This window comes from Diplotaxodon limnothrissa, linkage group LG10 (genome assembly GCF_057381915.1).
Source record: "Diplotaxodon limnothrissa isolate DT_005_m linkage group LG10, D_limnothrissa_male_GT1.1, whole genome shotgun sequence".
NCBI classification, from domain to species: Eukaryota; Metazoa; Chordata; class Actinopteri; order Cichliformes; family Cichlidae; genus Diplotaxodon; species Diplotaxodon limnothrissa.
Genome location: NC_140605.1, coordinates 25,481,635 through 25,501,842, shown reverse-complemented (window position 1 = coordinate 25,501,842; position 20,208 = coordinate 25,481,635). Strand labels below are relative to the sequence as shown.

The 20,208-nt window shown below is 39.3% G+C and overlaps 2 protein-coding genes across 2 annotated transcripts in view; both read left to right on the top strand.

Annotated features, from left to right (window-relative positions):
- The window catches only part of fstl4 (follistatin-like 4), a 215,420-nt gene that overhangs the window by 29,964 nt on the left and 165,248 nt on the right, over nt 1-20,208 (top strand). The window lies entirely within an intron of this gene.
- LOC146624537 (E3 SUMO-protein ligase ZBED1-like) lies at nt 15,791-17,733 on the top strand. Its single transcript, XM_085364828.1, has 4 exons — nt 15,791-15,899; nt 16,558-16,594; nt 16,892-17,042; nt 17,148-17,733. The coding sequence occupies exons 1-4, from the start codon at nt 15,791-15,793 to the stop codon at nt 17,592-17,594; spliced, it is 744 nt and encodes a 247-aa protein (XP_085220954.1). The 3' UTR covers nt 17,595-17,733.

Here is a 20,208-nt window from a genome sequence, read left to right as displayed (position 1 = left end):
ACATATAGGCATATGTTGTACAGAGGCTACAGGAGCAGCCAAAAGAGCTAAATGTACCTGAAAAACCTGGGCTTGGCAGATTTATCTAATAACTTATTGTCGTACAGTATCATAGCACCCTTTATGCCTCATTTGCAAGCTTGAATCCCATCTGTGAGATGTATTTTCACACTCAGTTTTCAGAAGTCTCCTACCTTTGGTTTCATTGTTGTTGTTAAAAGATGATTTGTCACTTTGGAAGAAAGCTCTTCAAATTACAGAAAAACAAATTTCAGGCAAAGGTTGGAAAGCTCGGGGCACAGATGAAATAAATGAGACAACATTAAAATACTGAGTCTATAAGGAATCAAGGTGGCAATCACATCAGTGCACTTTGCCAGGGTACAATGAGATGAAAATGAATCAAATTGGCTTGAATCGAATTTAGAAAACGTTTTAATAAAGCATTTGTATTTCCTACATAATTTTCTAGATATGACAAGCAATTACCATTGTCCGGGTTTTGGCAGCGTGAGCGAGTGGGCTCTGCCAGGATTCTGCCTTTGAGGGTGTGCTTTTAGAATTCAATATGCAATTTGAGATTTCTCTGAAGCTCTTTGTCCACATCCACTCCTTTTTTGTTAGCGACAAGAAAGCACATAAAAGCGCTGCAGCTGCTGTGACAGACATTGTGATCTCAACAAACTGCTATATAGCCATGTCCCAGTGAGAAAAGTCTCCAGAAATAACCTCATAGACTCACCAAATCATCTGATCATTGTCATAGTGACTGTATATATACAGAAATCTATTTTTAAAACTTGTTGTGATCTCAGGAGCCTTTGGAAATGCATGAAGATTAATACGAATCCTGTCATCGATGTGATTTTAAAAAAACAAGTCAGCGAGGGGAATGGCACCCATGGCTCGGCAGGTGGGTTGTTCTCAGGAATATTTGCTCCTTACTTTGAAGTTAAGTCAGTGAATAATTTATTATTCAACAAATTTAAATGTAAAACGGTTTGGCAAGCCAGTTATCAAGAGAGAGCAGTACAACAGCTGCAATAATGGTAAACCTAACAATCGGTTTCCTTTTTTTCTATTTATAAGACCTGAAGGTTAAGGTGGGGTCAAAGGGGGACTAGAATCATGCATATGTAATGCAATAAGGTCATGGGTTCTGATAGAATGGCAGAGAGAGGTCATTTTTTGGTATATTGTTAGCATTGATTAATTACTTGAGATACTATCAAGGTTTCCTTCATAATTACAACTCTCGGCCTATCAGGTGGGTAGACTCGAATCATTAGTCTTCCAGGGAATCCTCATTTCAACTTTTATACCAAAGTTCAGATTTATCATTCACAGTCATGTTTTGAAGGCTGGACATTAATAACAGTCCGTGTACAGCTGCTTCTTCCTCCATCTCACATGCCCCATTAAAGTTATATAAATTTACATTTTCTGCCATCACAATAATTTCCTGCAGATTTTCCCTGTAGCTGCTGTGCAAGACAGCCAGTTTCTTTGTTGGTGAGTGCAGTCCAGGTATTGCGTGTAATTAACACATTTAGGTTTTGCTTCCCTTGCTCTGTATCCATAATCCTATAGCTGCAGATGCTGCACTCTTATCTATTTTTTCTGCCACCATTGTGACAGGGGCTTGCTGTAATACCTTGCAATACCATGAGTGATTGTTAATCTGGCTGAATTTCTTTTATGTTTTGTGTTGCAGTGCACTTTTTGATAGATTGAGGAGCCCCATCTTTTGCATATTATGTATTTTCCCCTACAAGTTTCAGTGCTATAACAACACCCTGGAAATATAAGCATGTCTACTGCGGCTCCAAAAGTAAGCTCAAAACATACTCAAAAATATAGGAATTTAATAGCTTTAATAAAAGGAAAAAAGGGGTTTATATTCTGAGGAAATGCAAACAAAATCAAACTTGGAAACAGTATATTTAAAAAAAAAAATAAAAAAAACACATGAAGAAAGACTGTTTGGACACCCAGCAGTGGCTTCACTAAATATCACATTCACATGTTTATTATTTAGCTTGCTGAACTGGGAAATGTCTGGGCGTGAAATCAATCAGTTACTGTAATAGCTGTGGTGAAGGTTCCCTCCATGTTTCAGCCAGCAAAGCTTTTAATTCATCCACAGAACAGTCTGACATTTTTTTTTTCTCCTCCATGGCATCCCATATGTGCACTTTGGGATTTAGGTCAGAGCTCTGGGACGACACTTTTGATTTTCTATGATAAAAATATTCTTTCAGTGGGCATCTGGCAATCTTTTTTTTTTTTTTTTTCGTTGATTACTTTAATTTCCTATGTCCACTTGACATTAACAAATTTTACCATTTTACCAAGTTTACCATCATTACTGTAAGAAAAATTCCAAACATTCCTATGTAGTGTAGGTCGTCCTGCTGTCTGGTTGAAATTCTCTCCCTTTTCTTTTTTTCTTTGACTTTCACAAACTTTCTATCATCAGAGTCATGTAGGTTTATTTTGGCCTCATCTGAAAAAAAGCTCTTCTCCTGTGCATGTTCTTTTGCAAATTTAATCGCATCTGCCTCTTTGAGCTTGTAAATGTTTTCTGCTGTATCATTCCCCCTCCCTGCCCATACGAGCTGTTCCTATTTCAAATGGTTTGAACTCATTTGTATATTTTAGTCTTTGCTGAACTTAGGAGGGAACTCTGCAGCTGTGTTTTGTTTTTTCCAGGAGTTTACTTATGGACTTCACTTTGATGGATGATCTTCCTGGTCTGTGTGCTGTTTCCATGTTTGAACGGCAGACATGTTTTTGAAAGTATGCTCAGCTGCAGTAGATGAAGAATTTATTTTCTAGTGAGAAAAAAGCTGATATATTGCATAGTAGAAGCTGCTGTGTGTCATTATCAGAGTTATATGGATGTCGCTTGAGATTAATATTGTCACATTGATGATCCAGCTAATATTATTGACTGACTAGTGGTACACAAATGTGCAAAGTGTTCATTAGTAAGAATAATGTCATTAGTGCTTGTATCCTGGGATTGAGCATTGACTGAGGCATTTTGTTTTTGTATGTACATACTATATTTCTGTGTGTGTGTGGGGGGGCAGACAAAGGTTTTAGTCTCATTGCCACAGTGTATAAAATCAAGCTGCTATGCAGTCTCTCCTGCTGTCATTTCAAACTTCATACTTTCCCACTGCTGTAGGACAGGTTTGTCAGCCCCTAGCATTCCCCCGCTGGCCTGGGGCCCCACTTGGCCTTTCTTGCCTGGTGGCAGGGGGCGCCTCTGGTTACTGATGCTATGCTATTTCTGATCTACTGTAAATACACATTATATTGTTAATATAACAAAAATCACATAACGACTGTAACTGGTGTTACAGTAAGTGCATGACCTGGGTTCCACATATAAAAGGCACGGAGTTTCACTTAACTCATTCATCGTTGCGAATTGATAACAAGCTAAGATCACATAATCGGTACATTTGTCTTCTAATCTGTAAACCTAAAATTACCCTGTCCCATATTTTAGCAATTCAGAGAACGTTTTTGTCTAATTTGGAATAAGGAAACATTATAAATAAATGTGAAAAGTTAAAATTAATGATCGTTTTCATCTGCTTTCTCAAGATTATAGACAAGAGCCATTTCTATTCAAGACAAAAAAATATAAAGAGGACTGATTCATCTGTTTTGTTTTCAAAAGGAGTTTAGGATTATTCCAGTAGCCAGTCACATATTGGTGTGCTGTTGCTCATGCATGGCATTTAGGGATTTTTTTTTTTTTTTTTTTTTTAAACTTGAGTAAGAACAAGGGAATTCAACTGAGAAATAACAATCTGGCACCACCGTGTGTGTGTGTGTGTGTGTGTGTGTGTATATGACCTGTAAAATTCTTACAATTTTCTTTACAGCTATCAACAAGAGGGAGAGAAAGAAGCAATCTCACTTAAGAATAAGATATCTCTCACATCTCAGATGTTCTCAGGGAATAGGTATGGTCTCCACTCATATTCAGGAAAGGCATTTCATATTCAAACACAAATGGAGCAATTTGTGCAAATAGCATGCGTAATACTGGGGCAGACTCCAAGGTATGTGAGCGATGGCTCGGCCCTGGAGAAGAGGCTCTTCACCCTAAATGCATCAGTGACGAAACCCCGGGCCCATGGAAATAGGGCAGAGAATGAATTAGGGTGTCATTGGTTAAGGACATCAGTGAGAAGAAAGAGATAAAGACAGAGCGAGAGCTTCGTAATGAAATTGCTACTTGCCATACTAAGTAGGAGCACCAAGTATACTGTGAAATCAGATCGAGCCGGCTGCGGCTAACATGGTTGTTTTGACGTGTTGGAATGAGCTGTCTCTCAGTGAGCGAAGTGATAATTCAGCTGTCATTCTGAGGGGGAAGCAATGATAAATTTCTCAGATGGTTGAAAGAGGGCAGGGATCAGAGTAATCGACTAACTATGCTTTCTTCTTACGCTAATTAAAGAGGAATTAATGACAGACTCACACCTTCCAGCCATCTACCCGCAGTTTATGTTAACTTTTTTTCTTTTTTAAAGGAGCAGTGGCTTATTAAAAATCTTTTGTTGGCTTGAAAGGTTTTGTTTAAAATAAAGATTTTTTTTTAAATTAATTAATTCAGTAAATGTTCAAACTGTGTCCAGGAAATTTCTTTAAAGTTACACTGTAAACTAGTGCAAATCGCACACTTACATTTTCCAAGTCTCTGAAGATATACCCAGTCAGATATTTCAGCCGCACTGTTTTCTGATTATTAATGGACAAAAGATTCTTCATTCGCATAATGTTTGAATAATTGACTTTCGCATGCATTTATGGTATTCAAATTAATGGTAATCAAAGTGGGGATTTTCTTCTGGCACTTAATGTTGTGAGAACCTCCGATTTATCAGATTCTAGCAGAACATTTTTAACGATGTTCCTTGATGATTGTGTAGTTCAGCTCTTGTGTGTTGCATCAGTAATGTAATGAAAACCGGCAAGGGTACAGAGGCATAGTGTAATTTGCACCTACAAGAAATGGACAGTGTAATGACGACTGTGGAAATCAAACTCATACAAGGTTTTGCCCACGCAAGAAAATCCTGATTATATAAACTTTCATTATTCAGAGTAGGTTTTGCAGAACTCTGACCTTAATCAAAGTTTATCATCATTTTCAATTACCTTCAATGATAAGATATGCATTCATGGTAGTGTCAGCAAATGTAGAAAATCAACTTCTCGCGTTGCTATTGCAGCCTTTTTTTTTTCTACTTTCAGCTCTTTCCCTATGATTTGCCTTTCTCTCTCCATCTTTTGAACTGTCAGGGTTTTTAAAATGATTTTTTTTAAGGGACTTATTGTGAAGATCTGTGCTGATATCACTTCCAGATTGTCTGGTTGCTGATATTTCTTTTGTTGATTGTGCTGGTTTCATTTTGTGCCACTGGAAACAAAGAGGTCTTTTTTTATGAAACAAAATTAAAAATAGCAGTTTTAGCTTTCAGCTCTGTAGCAAACAGGACAGAAATTATGTGGCACAACAGAAAAACACTGGCTACTTCCATTAATTAGATTTTATTGGCTGGATATGCACTCACCAAACACTTTATTAGCTACACTTTGCTCATATCGGGTTGGACCTTCAGAACTGCTTTCGTTATTTGTAACACTGATTTAATGAGGTGCCAAAAACCTATCTCAGTGATTTTGGTCCATATTGACATGATGGTGTCACAAAGTTGCTGCAGATTTCCTCACTGCATATCTGTGACGTGAGTCTCCCATTCCATCACCCTCCAAAGGCGCTCTTTTGGACCGAGATTTGGTGACTATGGAGGCCATTTGAGTCATGTTCAAGGCAATTATCTGATGTTGTTTGATATGATTTGAGGTTTGTGACATGATAAATTATCCTGCAGCCATCAGAGGATTGTTACACTTTGGTTATAAAAGGATGGCTATGACAGCACCAATACTCAGATAAGCTATGGCTTTGAAATTATACTTACTCAGTACTAAGAGGTCCAAAGTGTCCCAAGAAAATATCCCTCACATCATTAAACCACAATCACTATTGTGAAACAGTGCTACAAGGTCAGAAATAGCCATGCTTTCATGTTGTTTACCCAAAATCAGGTTTTTTCCAATCCTCTGTTGGCCAATTTTGGTGAATCCTTGTAAATAGTAGCCTCAGTTTCCTGTTCTTTGCTGACAGGAGTGGAAAACTGTGATGCTGCTATTGTAACCCATCTACTACTTGTTTTAATGTGTTATGTGTTCAGAGATGTTCTTCTGCAGACCTTGACTTTTAATGAATTCTTATTTGAATTACTGTCACCTTTCTATAAGCTCGAAGCAGTTTGGCCATTCTTGACTGACCTCTGGCATCAACAAGGCATTTTCAGAGACCTGCTGCTCACTGGATTTTTCCCACCCCATTCTTTACAAACCGTAGAAATGGAAAATCCCGGTAGCAGCCCCACAGTCGCACATTCAGAGTCACTTGAATTACCTTTCCTCCTCCTTCCTTGACTTTTTGTTTCTTTTTCAGATGCTCAGTTTGACCTTTAACATTTCACCTTGACCATGTTTACATGCCTAAACATTAGGTTCCTGTTATCTGACTGGATGACTTGCGTTAACAAGTGATGAACAGCTGTACATAATAAAGTGACCATATCGAGGTATCCTGAGTGTGTACATACATTACAACTAGATGATCATTCTGAAGGTATTTAATTCAAAATGACTACCCCTGTTTTTTTCCTAACATCAACAGTAACAGCTCAGCTTTACACATAGTTTAGCATGAAATCCTTTATGTACTCAGCATGTGTCGGCCTTGTTATTTCACTCTTTATTTTATGGTATTTGATAATTGCGAATGCCCCCATTGAGAAATTGAAGTGATCTTTGGGGAAGCGCTGATGACACTTTTTGTCAATCAAAAGTACAAATTTTTAAATTTGGGTACCTGTCGATAATACTGATTAGTGAAGAAAATACATTCCCAGAAAACTCTGAAAATGTCATCTCATTTTTTGTCAAATGTAGTTCACTTGGGGACAGTGACAAAATAACAGTATAACAATATTTGTTGCTGCTCCTGATCTGTTATGCAGCTTAGGTGGATGAGGTTTCATTAGTTTTGGTGGCGTAGCTCTGGTATGCTGAGGAGATGCAGGCAAAAGCTTCCCTGCTTCTGTAATTTTACAATCCATGTTTTGTCTCTGGACATTTACTCTTGTTTCTTCAATGCTGGCTGCAAACTTGATCCATTATATTTCTTGTTGCCAGCATTAGTGAACTTCTTTTAAAAGTTTAGCAGACCATAGTTTTTATTATTAATTCTCTAATAAGAGAAGTATACTGCAGACATTGCTTGTTATTCACCTATCAGCTGAAACAGTAGGAGGTAGGCTTAAGGCAAATACTGGTGTTGGTAGTCATGCATCCCTAATAACCCTTTTTTTTTAACATCTGGAATTGACACTTCCACAAATAAAATATAAAAATAAAACTATAATGGTGATGAAAACAACATGAAACATTAAAAATTGTTACCTAAAATCTATTGTCGAATACCTCCCACTCAAAGTCTGACACATTTGATGCAGTTGTTTGTTCCCCCTCAGTCATTTTCAAGCTTACAAAGGTTCATCTCAAAAGACTACTGTAACTGACTGTTTGCAATGATTTTTAAAATACGCTGATATGAAACACCGAGACTACAAATCCATGCTTTAAATGTGAGTATAACAGATATTCAAAACACAGCATTTATTCACAGATATCAAAGAATGAGAGAGAGGGTTTGCAGGGTCAGGTCACACACCTGGCATGCTTCCTCATCCTGATAACGTTCAGCCTTTTTAATCCTGATTAGCGCTCCCTTTGAGGATCACAATGGCTGTTTGGCTTCTATACGTGTCATGTCTCTGCCTTTAGGTGCTTGAAACACCTTTTATTTTTTTTATTTTTTTTACTTATCAAAATTTGAACAACAGCAGGAAAAAGACACACCAGGACTTTGTTACAGCTCTTATTAGATAAAAGCAAAAGATTATAAAATGTCCTGTATGCCTGAACTTTGCTTAGATGCTTTAGATGAAGACTTTCTCACACTCAAAAAACACTTTGTCTTAAACTGTTTACCCTCTTTTTGTCTCAGACTTTGACTAATGTTTTGTTTCATTATTTAGCCTGTTTTTAGAAATGTTAACCTGTATAAAGCTACGATGTTTAGCCTCATGACAATAAATTACTTTTAGGAAATATGAAATATTTAAACTCCTGACTGATTAGACTTTGGGTTGCAGTCTTTTTGCTCTTTGTAAAAGGTTTAAGGATCCTGGAAAATTTGATTTCTTTTTACCATCCGCATGTGTACGCGAGTGTGCATGCTTGTGTACGTGTCTGTGTGTGTCCTTTGCCCAGCTGTTTGGAAAATGATGTCAACAGACATTACTGATGAATGGAAAACCATGCTGGAGAACTGCAATGTGTCTCTTACTTAGTTTTATAGACTACTGGTTTCTGTTTTATTTGTCTTTAACAGGCTTGTGCAGTCATCACTAGTAGTCAAAGTAGAAACAAATATAATTTATCCTCTGCTGTACTGCAGTTAAGGAGGTAACCACACTCACTTAAGCCATAGATCATTGCTCTAATTTCTGATCCATGTGCACTATGGCGTCTTTCTTCAGGAAATGAAGATTTTATTGGCAGCCTTTCACTAAGTGTGGCAGCTAAGTGAAAAGCACATCAAATACAACAATTTATAAAAGATCTTAAATGCAAAAAGGCAAAAACAAAAAACTGGAATTATTTCAACCCTAGAATCTAAGTAATTTGTCAATGTGCTTTGGTCGCAGCAGATGGCCATGGTAGCCCATAGTTTGCATATAACTGCGGACTTGTCTAAAAACCCTCACTTACTCTATATCTTACTTACTCTGAATCAAATGATTAGTTCATTTCCAGGCCTCTGGAGAGCTTCAAGACAAGGTGAGGAGGTAATTTAGCCATTTAAATCAGCTGTGTTTAAGGATGCATCTAAAACCTTCAGGAAACTGGTCGTTGAGGCCTGGAGTTCCCCCACACCTGATTTACATCATCCGCACAAACTGGTGACACCGACCAAAGCAATCACAAAGAGTTTTATTGCAGTGTATATACCTTTTTTTTTCTTTTTCTTTTTTTTTTTTTCTTCTTAGCTACTTCAGCAACCTCAAGCAACCAGTGGTCCACTGCAACTGTCCCTCATGATCAGTGGTTGCCAGACATATGCTGATAAATCTCCAAGCCTGTGTAACTTGGGCCTAATTATTTGGAATTTTGATATATTTTTTTCAACTCATGTAGATCTTATCAGGGCTGGTGATGAGATCAGATCATGAAAGCAGTCAGCAGTTTCAGCATCTTATGTTGGGACTCGGGGCACAAATGCACTGATTGTATATTGATAGACTATTTACACGTTCCTTTCAGAGCAAGTGTGCCTTTCTGGTTATTGTCCAGCCTTTGTAGAACAATCTCCACAACTTAACAGGATTAGTTTGTTTTTTGACATTCATTGATGATGGCTTTCTGTCACCACAGACTCACAAAAACCCTTCAGTTCAAAAGAAATACTGGTTTCTACAGGCTATGTTCCATCCAACGTGTGAGAGAGTCAAATTACTTAATAATCCCTCCTTTTTCCTGCACTGGGAAAACACATTAAATTTTGTCCTATTAAATCAGACAGCCAAAATGCATTTGAAGTAATTCATTTGCATCAATCTGAACTTGTATCAACTTGAAGCAATAACATTGCCGCTCTGCAAAATAGAAGCTCTTTTGCTCATGGATGAGACTAATTAATGCCTGCTGTGTTCTCATCATTCTCCTTCCCCATTCATTTGGCATATTAGGCAAAATGCTCTGAGAAATGTAATTACATTCATGTATCATTAATAGCGTATCTCAGTGTTATTTCGGAGAACAGAGAATTATGGAGTTGTGCCCCACTGCATGTTTCACAAAAAGGATTGCAGAAAAGTAACATTATCTTTCAATAAAGTTATAAATACTTCAAATATTTGCCTATAGAAATACGATAGTAGTGTACTAAGCCCTGGAAGATTATGGAATAAAATTTGTCATCTTCTATTATTTGCATTTAGTAAAAAGAAAAGCTTTTTTATTATAGGAAAGCCATTCTTATCAAGGATTACCGGATATGTCTACATTCAGATCTGTGCTGTCATCATACTTGGTATTCATGAGGCTTTTTAGCCTCACTATACAAACAGTAACCTGTGGTCGCTAGTATGGAATTGCATGTCTTCCATCTGAGTCGTGGCAATTCATTATTTTTGAAAGGAATACCAATGTAGAAACACATTTGAATACAGTTCTTTCTTTCTCTTTGCAACAGCACACTTTTTAAGTGTGAGGTTTTCTCAAGGTGGATCTTGAAATTAAATAATTACCAAGTTTTGAATAAAGAACAGCATATCTAACCCTGAAAAATAAATAAATAAAGGATTATAAGGCTGCCAGAGAAAACTATATCAAGTTGACTTTTCTAACAGCTACTTAAATCACATAAGTCGCAAACTACAGCAAACAAATTCAACTTATTGTTTGAGTGCCTTCAAACAGCTTGGTTCTCCTTCTAGCATAAGTTAAGGGAGTTCCAGTGAAATGCTGATGCGTGATGTTATGTGATCTGTCCGGTGGATACATCAGAAATGTCAATACAAAACTTCAATATGTAAATATTGTGCCAGCTGAAAATCTCCAGTTTCACACACAATTGTAAAAATGCTATTGAAACAGAAGAACAGAGCAGTAATGGGGACATATATGCACGTTCCAAGTTATTCCAAAGGTGTTACACTGATGTTTAGAAATCAATGTGGTTTGCCTTCTTCTTTTGAAATGCATTAAACTAATCTATTTATATAAAGATCTGGGATTCCACTGTTAAACTCTCTTACTAAAGTTAAAGGCCTGCACTTGCTGTTGTTCAAAGGTGAACGTACACTCAAAATCTCCCTCAAGAACAATTAAGGCTATCAACACTTGGTTAAAAAAATCAGATGAGAAAAAAGAATAGCTCACTGCTTGCTTCAGCTCTATCGCTAAGCTGTATTGATCTCTATTGGATTTGGTCCATAACATACTCTCACCTAACTCTGAGGTTAACCCCCAAAGGCGCCTTAAAGACTCTCTGAAGTTTATAGTGACTCTTCCAGGCGAGGAGAATGAATGAAGTATGGTTCCTTCAGCGCCCAAAGGTAACTTCAGCCTAGCTCGATCACAGTGCACTACTTCCAAAGCACTGACTCCCATTTTTTTTCATTACTCTTCATAAGGCTTATGTGGGGGGTTTAGAGGTAATCAAACTGATAGAGGAGAGATAGGGGATAAGTGTAATTTTTAAAATTTTAATATATTTTTTTCCCCCCGTCAGCCGTACACACACTCACTGTCGCCATACACACTCTATACCCCCTGGCCCAGACAACAATAACCCCAGATGGGCAATCAGCCCCCAGACCCAACTAAATTAAGTTGTGGAGAGAAAATGGTAACAAACGGCCTAAAATCTTGGAAGAAAGTTTTGTGTGTGTGTGTGTGTGTGTGACTAATTCTGAATGAAGCTACGTCAGACTAGGAACAGGTCCTTGCATCACTCTACGATCTCTTTGGGGAACTGCTGCATGATTTTCTACTATGGGGCAACCGTGGCTCAGGGGGTTGGGAAGCGTATCTGTAACCGGAAGGTGGCCGGTTTGATCCCCGGGCTCTCTGTCCTGGTCGTTGTGTCCTTGGGCAAGACACTTTACCCTACCGCCTACTGGCATTGGCCAGAGGGGCCGATGGCGCGATATGGCAGCCTCGCTTCTGTCAGTCTGCCCCAGGGCAGCTGTGGCTACAACCGTAGCTTGCCTCCACCAGTGTGTGAATGCGAGAGTGAATGAATAGTGGCATTGTAAAGCGCTTTGGGTGCCTTGAAAAGCGCTATATAAATCCAATCCATTATTATTATTATTATTATTATTATTACTATATTTGAGCATTGAACGCATTTTCTTACTATAGGTCTTATTCTGTAGTGCCGTGTAGCCCTTGTGTGACAAGATTCACACAAGGGCTTTTTCTGTCACTAACATTCATGCACACTCAGTCAGAAAGGTGTCAGGGGCGATGTTGGTTTCAGCATCTTGCCCAAGGATACTTTGACATGCAGACCAGGAGAGCCAGGGATTAAACCTTCAAGCTTTGGATTCATAGACAATCCGATTAATACTACTAAAACCCACTCTATCTCCAACTTCAACAACTCCCTACCATAGTAGTGGAAGAAAGGTGGCACTCCTTGCGGTACTTACAGAAGTCTGTTTATTCAAACATATATACAAATGGGAGCCAGTCCAGACCAAGGCAAAAATCTGTTACAATGCCCTTTTATGAGGTTTGTGAACCATTACAGCTCCCAGACAGATATACCTGACACCCCACTGCTCTTAATTCATTCCTTCATCCCTTAAGAATTTAGTGTGTAGAGAATACAAGCATAATTTCCATTCCTTCAATTCCCTCCCAGTGTTTGTTTTTCCCTCTTCATGATCAGAATGGTAGTTCCTGATTAAGCCATAAAAACTGGCAACCACTTTGATAACCAGGTGGAAGTGGGGTCCTTGCTAAATTTCTGGTATCTATGCACCTTACTTGTGCTTCTTTATAGAAATGTTACTGTGGCTTTCACATGAACTTTGGTAGGTGACCTAAATTAAATTTATATGCATTCATACAAAGACAATCTCGTTTTTTGCCCATTTCCTTACTGGGATCAGTGCCCTGAGAGCTCAGTCATCACAGGGACCACTGTTGCTGTCACCCTCAACATCTTCACTCACCCTTCTCTTGAGCTTGTGTTCCTTCTTCCTGATGTTGCTATCACTCTATATAGTTAGATGTATCTATGCAGCCATTTTGCTCTGGTCGATCACCACTACTATAACCAGTTGATTGGCCAACACCAGTTTGTTTGTCTGTATCTGGATGTTGCACATATATGCCCATATAAAGACAGAGAGAAAGAGACAGCTACAAAAGGTCAACCATGGGCACCGATGATTTAGAGGCTGAAGCCAGACTTGCAGCTGGATTTCTCGCTGGATTCTTGCACAAGTATGCTTACCTTTGAGGCCCTGCAGTGTTGCTAAGTCCTGCTGTGCCATGCTGAGCTATGATGGGTAGAGCAGGGAGATGCCTGTGCAGTCAGACTACTCACGCCTGGAGAGGAGCCAGAGACCAGTCACTGCTCTGCAGCTACAGTTAATGGAGTGGCAGAAAGAGACGTATGCCGCAAAGTGTTTGTTTGCACGCTCATGCTGCCTCCATGTGCCTGTTGTAACACACATACCTATGCACACACACGCTATGCCTCAGGCTCTCACCACTGGCATTGATCAGCGCAGCAAGAGTTCTGTTAGACTGCGGAGTCATCAATGTTAATTTAACTTTTGAGTGTGTTAAAATCAAGAGCCTGCTAGTGTTTATATAATTCCACATCTGTCAGAGATATGCAAATGCTCCAATAAAGGTTCCAATAAAAATAACAGCTTCAGAACCAAATGAGCTTCATGAACAAAAAGACAAACTTCCACTGAATCTGCAACAATTATGAGTGATTGCGACAATAGAATCAGCACTGAATAATGTGCAAAATACAATGTTTTATATTATCACAGATGGTGGATGGAGGAGGACACATGACAACAAGCGCAGCTATCGTCTCCCTTTCCTCCTCTGTATATGCATGGCTGGAATCCAACTGTGAATGAACACTGAACTCAGCTAGAGTTGATAGATGCCATTTTTCTTGGCAAGCAATCGTACCTGTGCCAGTATTTCTTGTCCCTTTTATTCTTGCTCTCTCTCACTACCTCTCGAGAGAAATCAGTTAGCTTGATAAGTGATATATATTTAGCCTTGATAGCAGCTGGAGAGTGCATGCACAGCATAGAAATGCAGGTAAGTATCAGGAGAGTGGACAATTTAAGCGCATCAGGGAATTCAGGCATTGTTTTCATTAATTGCTTTTGTTGTCACTGTCACTGTCCCTCGCCCACTCTTTCAGAGTTACTCTTATTCTGTCTGCCACTAACTCACTCTCATCCAAGTTCCTCTCCTCAGTTCTGGCATGAAGGACATATATGAGGCTGACTGCTGTTACCACTTCTCTGAAACATCCCCTGTGTGGAAAATATGAGTGGAAACGTGTTTTCACTCCCAGTATGTTTCCCCCCCCCCCCCCCCCCCCCCCCCCCCCTCCCTTCCTGCGTTAAGAGGGAGAATATGTTTGAGGTCAAGGAAGGCATCTCGGCTACCTTGATTTCTGAGTGGAGCTGACTGGCTAGCTTCACCTCTAATCAGCGGCAATCATAAGGTTTGATTAAAGATGTTGGATTGCCTGTAATGACGGTAAAATCTTGATGACAGAGGGTCTGATAATAATAATAACCAGGGTACTGGTGATGATGCACAACTGGTGGCTCACCTCTGATCATCTGAAATGCTTGGTGGTACCAAACTGTTGCAGAAGGTTTTTATTTGCTTCAGTGCAGCCAATTGAACTTGAAGCCACAGTGAATCACCATTTTCCAAAGAAAGCGGTACTTTACAATAGCATCAAGTCCCTGAATCAAAAGTAAAAGAATGAGAGAAATTGAAGGGGTTTGTGTGAACTACTTGAAGTGTAATGCACTGGATTCACATTGACTGATTCAAATTCAATCTGTTGTCATATCATGTATTGATGTTTTCACAAAAATATGCATAAGAATGTTCTCACTTTGCAAAGAAAATAAGTTTGCAAGAAAAATTACTGTCAGATTTATGAAATGTGCAATTTGGGCAATTTTGCTCTTGCCATGTAGCTGGCAGTAAATCACACATTCTAAATTGATAGGTGTATACCAAGTATTTGCAATCAGCATATTGTAGCTCTCTTGCTTCCACTTGTACAGAATAATGTTTTCCTTCAGGAGTATCAAGAAAAAACACTGAAGTTGTCATAAGAGAAAGAGAGAGGGAGAAAAATGCTGAACATTAACAATAAAATGTCCAGTAAACTCTCAGAAAGTAAAAAGTAAAAAAGCAGCCAAACAATATCCTTTCCCTTGTTTGTATCAGTAAGGCCTAACAATTTTCAGTTTGATCAACAGTACAAGGACTGATATGTTGCATGCAGAACTGCCTATCAACACTGCTTATATATATATATATATATATATATATATATATATATATATATATATATATATATATATATATATATATATATATATATATATAATATATAAAAAAAACACCCAGCACGCCCCTGCGGGCGGTTTATCCTTCAAGCTCGGGTCCTCTACCAGAGGCCTGGGAGCTTGAGGGTCCTGTGCAGTATCTTAGCTGTTCCCAGGACTGCGCTCTTCTGGACAGAGATCTCAGATGTTGTTCCCGGGATCTGCTGGAGCCACTCGCTGGACCTGCTGGAGCCACTCGCTCCAGTAGATAGATAGATAGATAGATAGATAGATAGATAGATAGATTAGGGGTGGGTTTAAAAAATCGATTCATCGATTAAAATCGATTCTAACTGGAATAAAACGATATCGATTCATTAAATCCGGAAATCGATTTTTTTTTATACATATGTAGTTTGCCGCGTATGAAACTTGCAAGCGGTTAACATGAGGAAGTCACGCGAGAGTTAAGTGACCTGGACGCATGAACCATCATGGCTACTCCCGGGAATGTGCCACCGAGCCTAAAGGCAGATGTCTGGCAACACTTTGGATTTAAGAACTGTGAAGACAGTGAAGAGCCGGACAAAAGCAAAGCCGTATGTAAGATGTGCAAAATGGAGGTAAAGCACTGTGGAAATACCACAAATCTCAGAAATCATTTAACGAGGCATCATCCAGATATCCCGCTAGCAAAAACGGCCGACACCAAGCAACGCTCACTCGAAAAGGCATTTGCAATGAAGTTGGCATCCACTTCTCCACGTGCCCAAAAAATAACCCAGTCTGTGGCAACTTTCATATGTAAAGATATACGTCCGTACAGCGTTGTTGAAAATGATGGCTTCCAAAACCTCATTAATACGCTAGAACCACGCTATGTTTTACCATCACGCAAACATTTGAGTGAAGTGGTAATCCCAAACATGTATGAAAAAGTGAAACACGATGTTACAGCCTCACTCAAGTCAGCAGAGAGAGTCGCTATAACCTGTGACAGCTGGACATCCAGAGCAACAGATAACTACCTGACTATCACCTCACACCATATCGACCAGGAGTGGAGACTCGTGTCTCATGTCTTACAGACAAGAACCACCGAAGCAAGCCACACAGCAGCTAATTTATCTGAAATTATGTTCAAAGCAATCGAAGAATGGGAGCTTACAAACAAAAATCCAGTCATCGTAACTGACAATGCTGCAAATATGGTGCGAGCTGTAGAAATAACGTGTCTCTCATGACTCCTCACTGATTAAAGACCTCAAGACTGCTGTATACGACAACTTGAAGTCAAGGTATGTTTATGAATTGTGTGTATATGCCATGAATGAGTGTAACTGTATGGATGCATGTATTACATGAAAATTCTTATTATAGTGAAAAAATCTATATATTATAAAAATGTTAGTTAAGCCCTCTTGTCTAGTAATAGGCCTTTTGATTTTATATCTATCTATCTATAGATGTTTATATATAAATTATGGAAACAAAGTCGTATATTAATGTTTCTGATCTTGCATGAGTGTATGTAACCATGCACATGTATATCCAACATAATAAACTGAGTTAAATGTGCAAAATCTCTTTTCAAGATATGTGGCCCTAAAGGACAAGCTGTACATTGCATCAGCATTAGATCCTCGCTTTAAGGCCCTGCCATTCTTGTCCAAAGAGACCTGTAACAACACATTCTCTCAGTTGGTGTTGGAAGCAGCAGGTTTGGAGAACGTGGACACAGCTATTGTGAGTTACAGAAACAAAAACAAAAAATTATTGGTTTTTTTGCACTACTCGAGTTAGAATATAAATAGTAATTTCTTTATTAATTAAGTTTTCATTTTTCTACAGCGACAGTCTGATGGTGACACATCTGAGGAAACTGTCCCTGACATCTCTCTTGGTGGTGTTGATGAAGTGGATTATGCCCCTCCAATTAAGAGGTCAAAGGACTCTGCATTAATTTTTCTCCTTGGGCCAGCCTACTCAACAAAAACCACAGCACCACAGAAAACACCAACTCAGAAGGCAAAGGAAGAAGTGAATCGATACAGGAACGTTGAGCCTGTTGCACTTTCTGAGGATCCTTTGATCTGGTGGAGGGACCATGAAAGGGAGTATCCTCTCTTGGCTCTACAAGCAAAGCAGTATCTTTCCATACCTGGGACCAGTGTTCCTTCTGAACGAGTGTTTTCAACTGCTGGTGACATTGTTACCGCACAAAGGAGCTGCCTGACTCCACAACATGTAGACCAGCTTCTCTTCTTGCAGAAAAACCTTACAGTCTCAAAGAAGTGAGAGGGTAGTTATAAATAAGGCTAAATTGCATTAGTTTCACAGAGGTTTTACAATACTGTTCAATATGTTTTCATTTTTTGAAGTATTTTAAAAGGCAGTTTTTCATTTTCTGATCGGTCAGTTTCTGTCAGTTCACTTGTACATGCTGTGTTATACTGTGTGTCTCCAAAACACAATAGTGGATTTCAGAAAAGCTGTGTGAGACACTAACAGCAAAACTATTTCTCTGAGGTTTTACTGATGTTTACAAAAGATGTGTTCTATTTGCACTGGATCCCTGATCCACTTGAAATGTATGTATGAAAAAATATATATACTAATGTTAATTAAAAATTACATTATTTAACTGCTTTAGTATCTGTTCTTAATTTTGAAATTTATGTAATTCATTCACAAGGCTTAGAGGGTTCTTTTGACAGTACATATACAAGGTGAATTATCATAATTTTATATATATTATGGTTCATATAATAATATTTCGGACTGATTCAAAATCGAATCGAATCGAATCGTGGATCGAATCGATTCGGGACCTTGTGAATCGGAATCGAATCGATTCTAGAAATCAGTGACGATTCCCAGCCCTAATATAGATATAGATATATATATATATATATATATATATATATATATATATATATATATATATATATATATATAGAGATATATATATAAAACACCCAGCACGCCCCTGCGGGCGGTTTATCCTTCAAGCTCGGGTCCTCTACCAGAGGCCTGGGAGCTTGAGGGTCCTGCGCAGTATCTTAGCTGTTCCCAGGACTGTGCTCTTCTGGACAGAGATCTCCGATGTTGTTCCCGGGATCTGCTGGAGCCACTCGCCTAGCTTGGGAGTCACCGCACCTAGTGCTCCGATTACCGCGGGGACCACCGTTACCTTCACCTCGCTTAGCATAGGGGGTCTAGCCTTAGGACCCTTACTGGATACAGACGCCAGGCAGGAATCGAACTTGCAATCCTGGGTTCCGTGTAGTCTAACCACTACGCTATCCAGCTGCTTTTATTTATTTATTTTTATATATATATATATATATATATATATATATATAAATAAATAAATAATATAGCACAAATAGTAGGCTTTCGAGCCTATACAGCTTGGAGTAAGACAACATGCATGAAGAGGATGATGTGGACAAAATACTCATTTGCCTAATAATTCTGCACTCCGTGTGTGTGTGTGTGTGTGTGTGTGTGTGTGTATGTATATGTATGTACAGTGGGGCAAAAAAGTATTTAGTCAGCCACCGATTGTGCAAGTTCCCCCACCTAAAATGATGACAGAGGTCAGTAATTTGCACCAGAGGTACACTTCAACTGTGAGAGACAGAATGTGAAAAAAAAAATCCATGAATCCACATGGTAGGATTTGTAAAGAATTTATTCGTAAATCAGGGTGGAAAATAAGTATTTGGTCAATAACAAAAATACAACTCAATACTTTGTAACATAACCTTTGTTGGCAATAACAGAGGTCAAACGTTTACTATAGGTCTTTACCAGGTTTGCACACACAGTAGCTGGTATTTTGGCCCATTCCTCCATGCAGATCTTCTCGAGAGCAGTGATGTTTTGGGGCTGTCGCCAAGCAACACGGACTTTCAACTCCCGCCACAGATTTTCTATGGGGTTGAGGTCTGGAGACTGGCTAGGCCACTCCAGGACTTTCAAATGCTTCTTACGGAGCCACTCTTTTGTTGCCCGGGCGGTGTGTTTTGGATCATTGTCATGTTGGAAGACCCAGCCTCGTTTCATCTTCAAAGTTCTCACTGATGGAAGGAGGTTTTGGCTCAAAATCTCACGATACATGGCCCCATTCATTCTGTCCTTAACACGGATCAGTCGTCCTGTCCCCTTGGCAGAAAAACAGCCCCATAGCATGATGTTTCCACCCCCATGCTTCACAGTAGGTATGGTGTTCTTGGGATGCAACTCAGTATTCTTCTTCCTCCAAACACGACGAGTTGAGTTTATACCAAAAAGTTCTACTTTGGCTTCATCTGACCACATGACATTCTCCCAATCCTCTGCTGTATCATCCATGTGCTCTCTGGCAAACTTCAGACGGGCCTGGACATGCACTGGCTTCAGCAGCGGAACACGTCTGGCACTGCGGGATTTGATTCCCTGCCGTTGTAGTGTGTTACTGATGGTGACCTTTGTTACTTTGGTCCCAGCTCTCTGCAGGTCATTCACCAGGTCCCCCCGTGTGGTTCTGGGATCTTTGCTCACCGTTCTCATGATCATTTTGACCCCACGGGATGAGATCTTGCGTGGAGCCCCAGATCGAGGGAGATTATCAGTGGTCCTGTATGTCTTCCATTTTCTGATGATTGCTCCCACAGTTGATTTTTTCACACCAAGCTGCTTGCCTATTGTAGATTCACTCTTCCCAGTCTGATGCAGGTCTACAATACTTTTCCTGGTGTCCTTCGAAAGCTCTTTGGTCTTGGCCATGGCGGAGTTTGGAGTCTGACTGTTTGAGGCTGTGGACAGGTGTCTTTTATACAGATGATGAGTTCAAACAAGTGCCATTCATACAGGTAACGAGTGGGGGACAGAAAAGCTTCTTACAGAAGACGTTACAGGTCTGTGA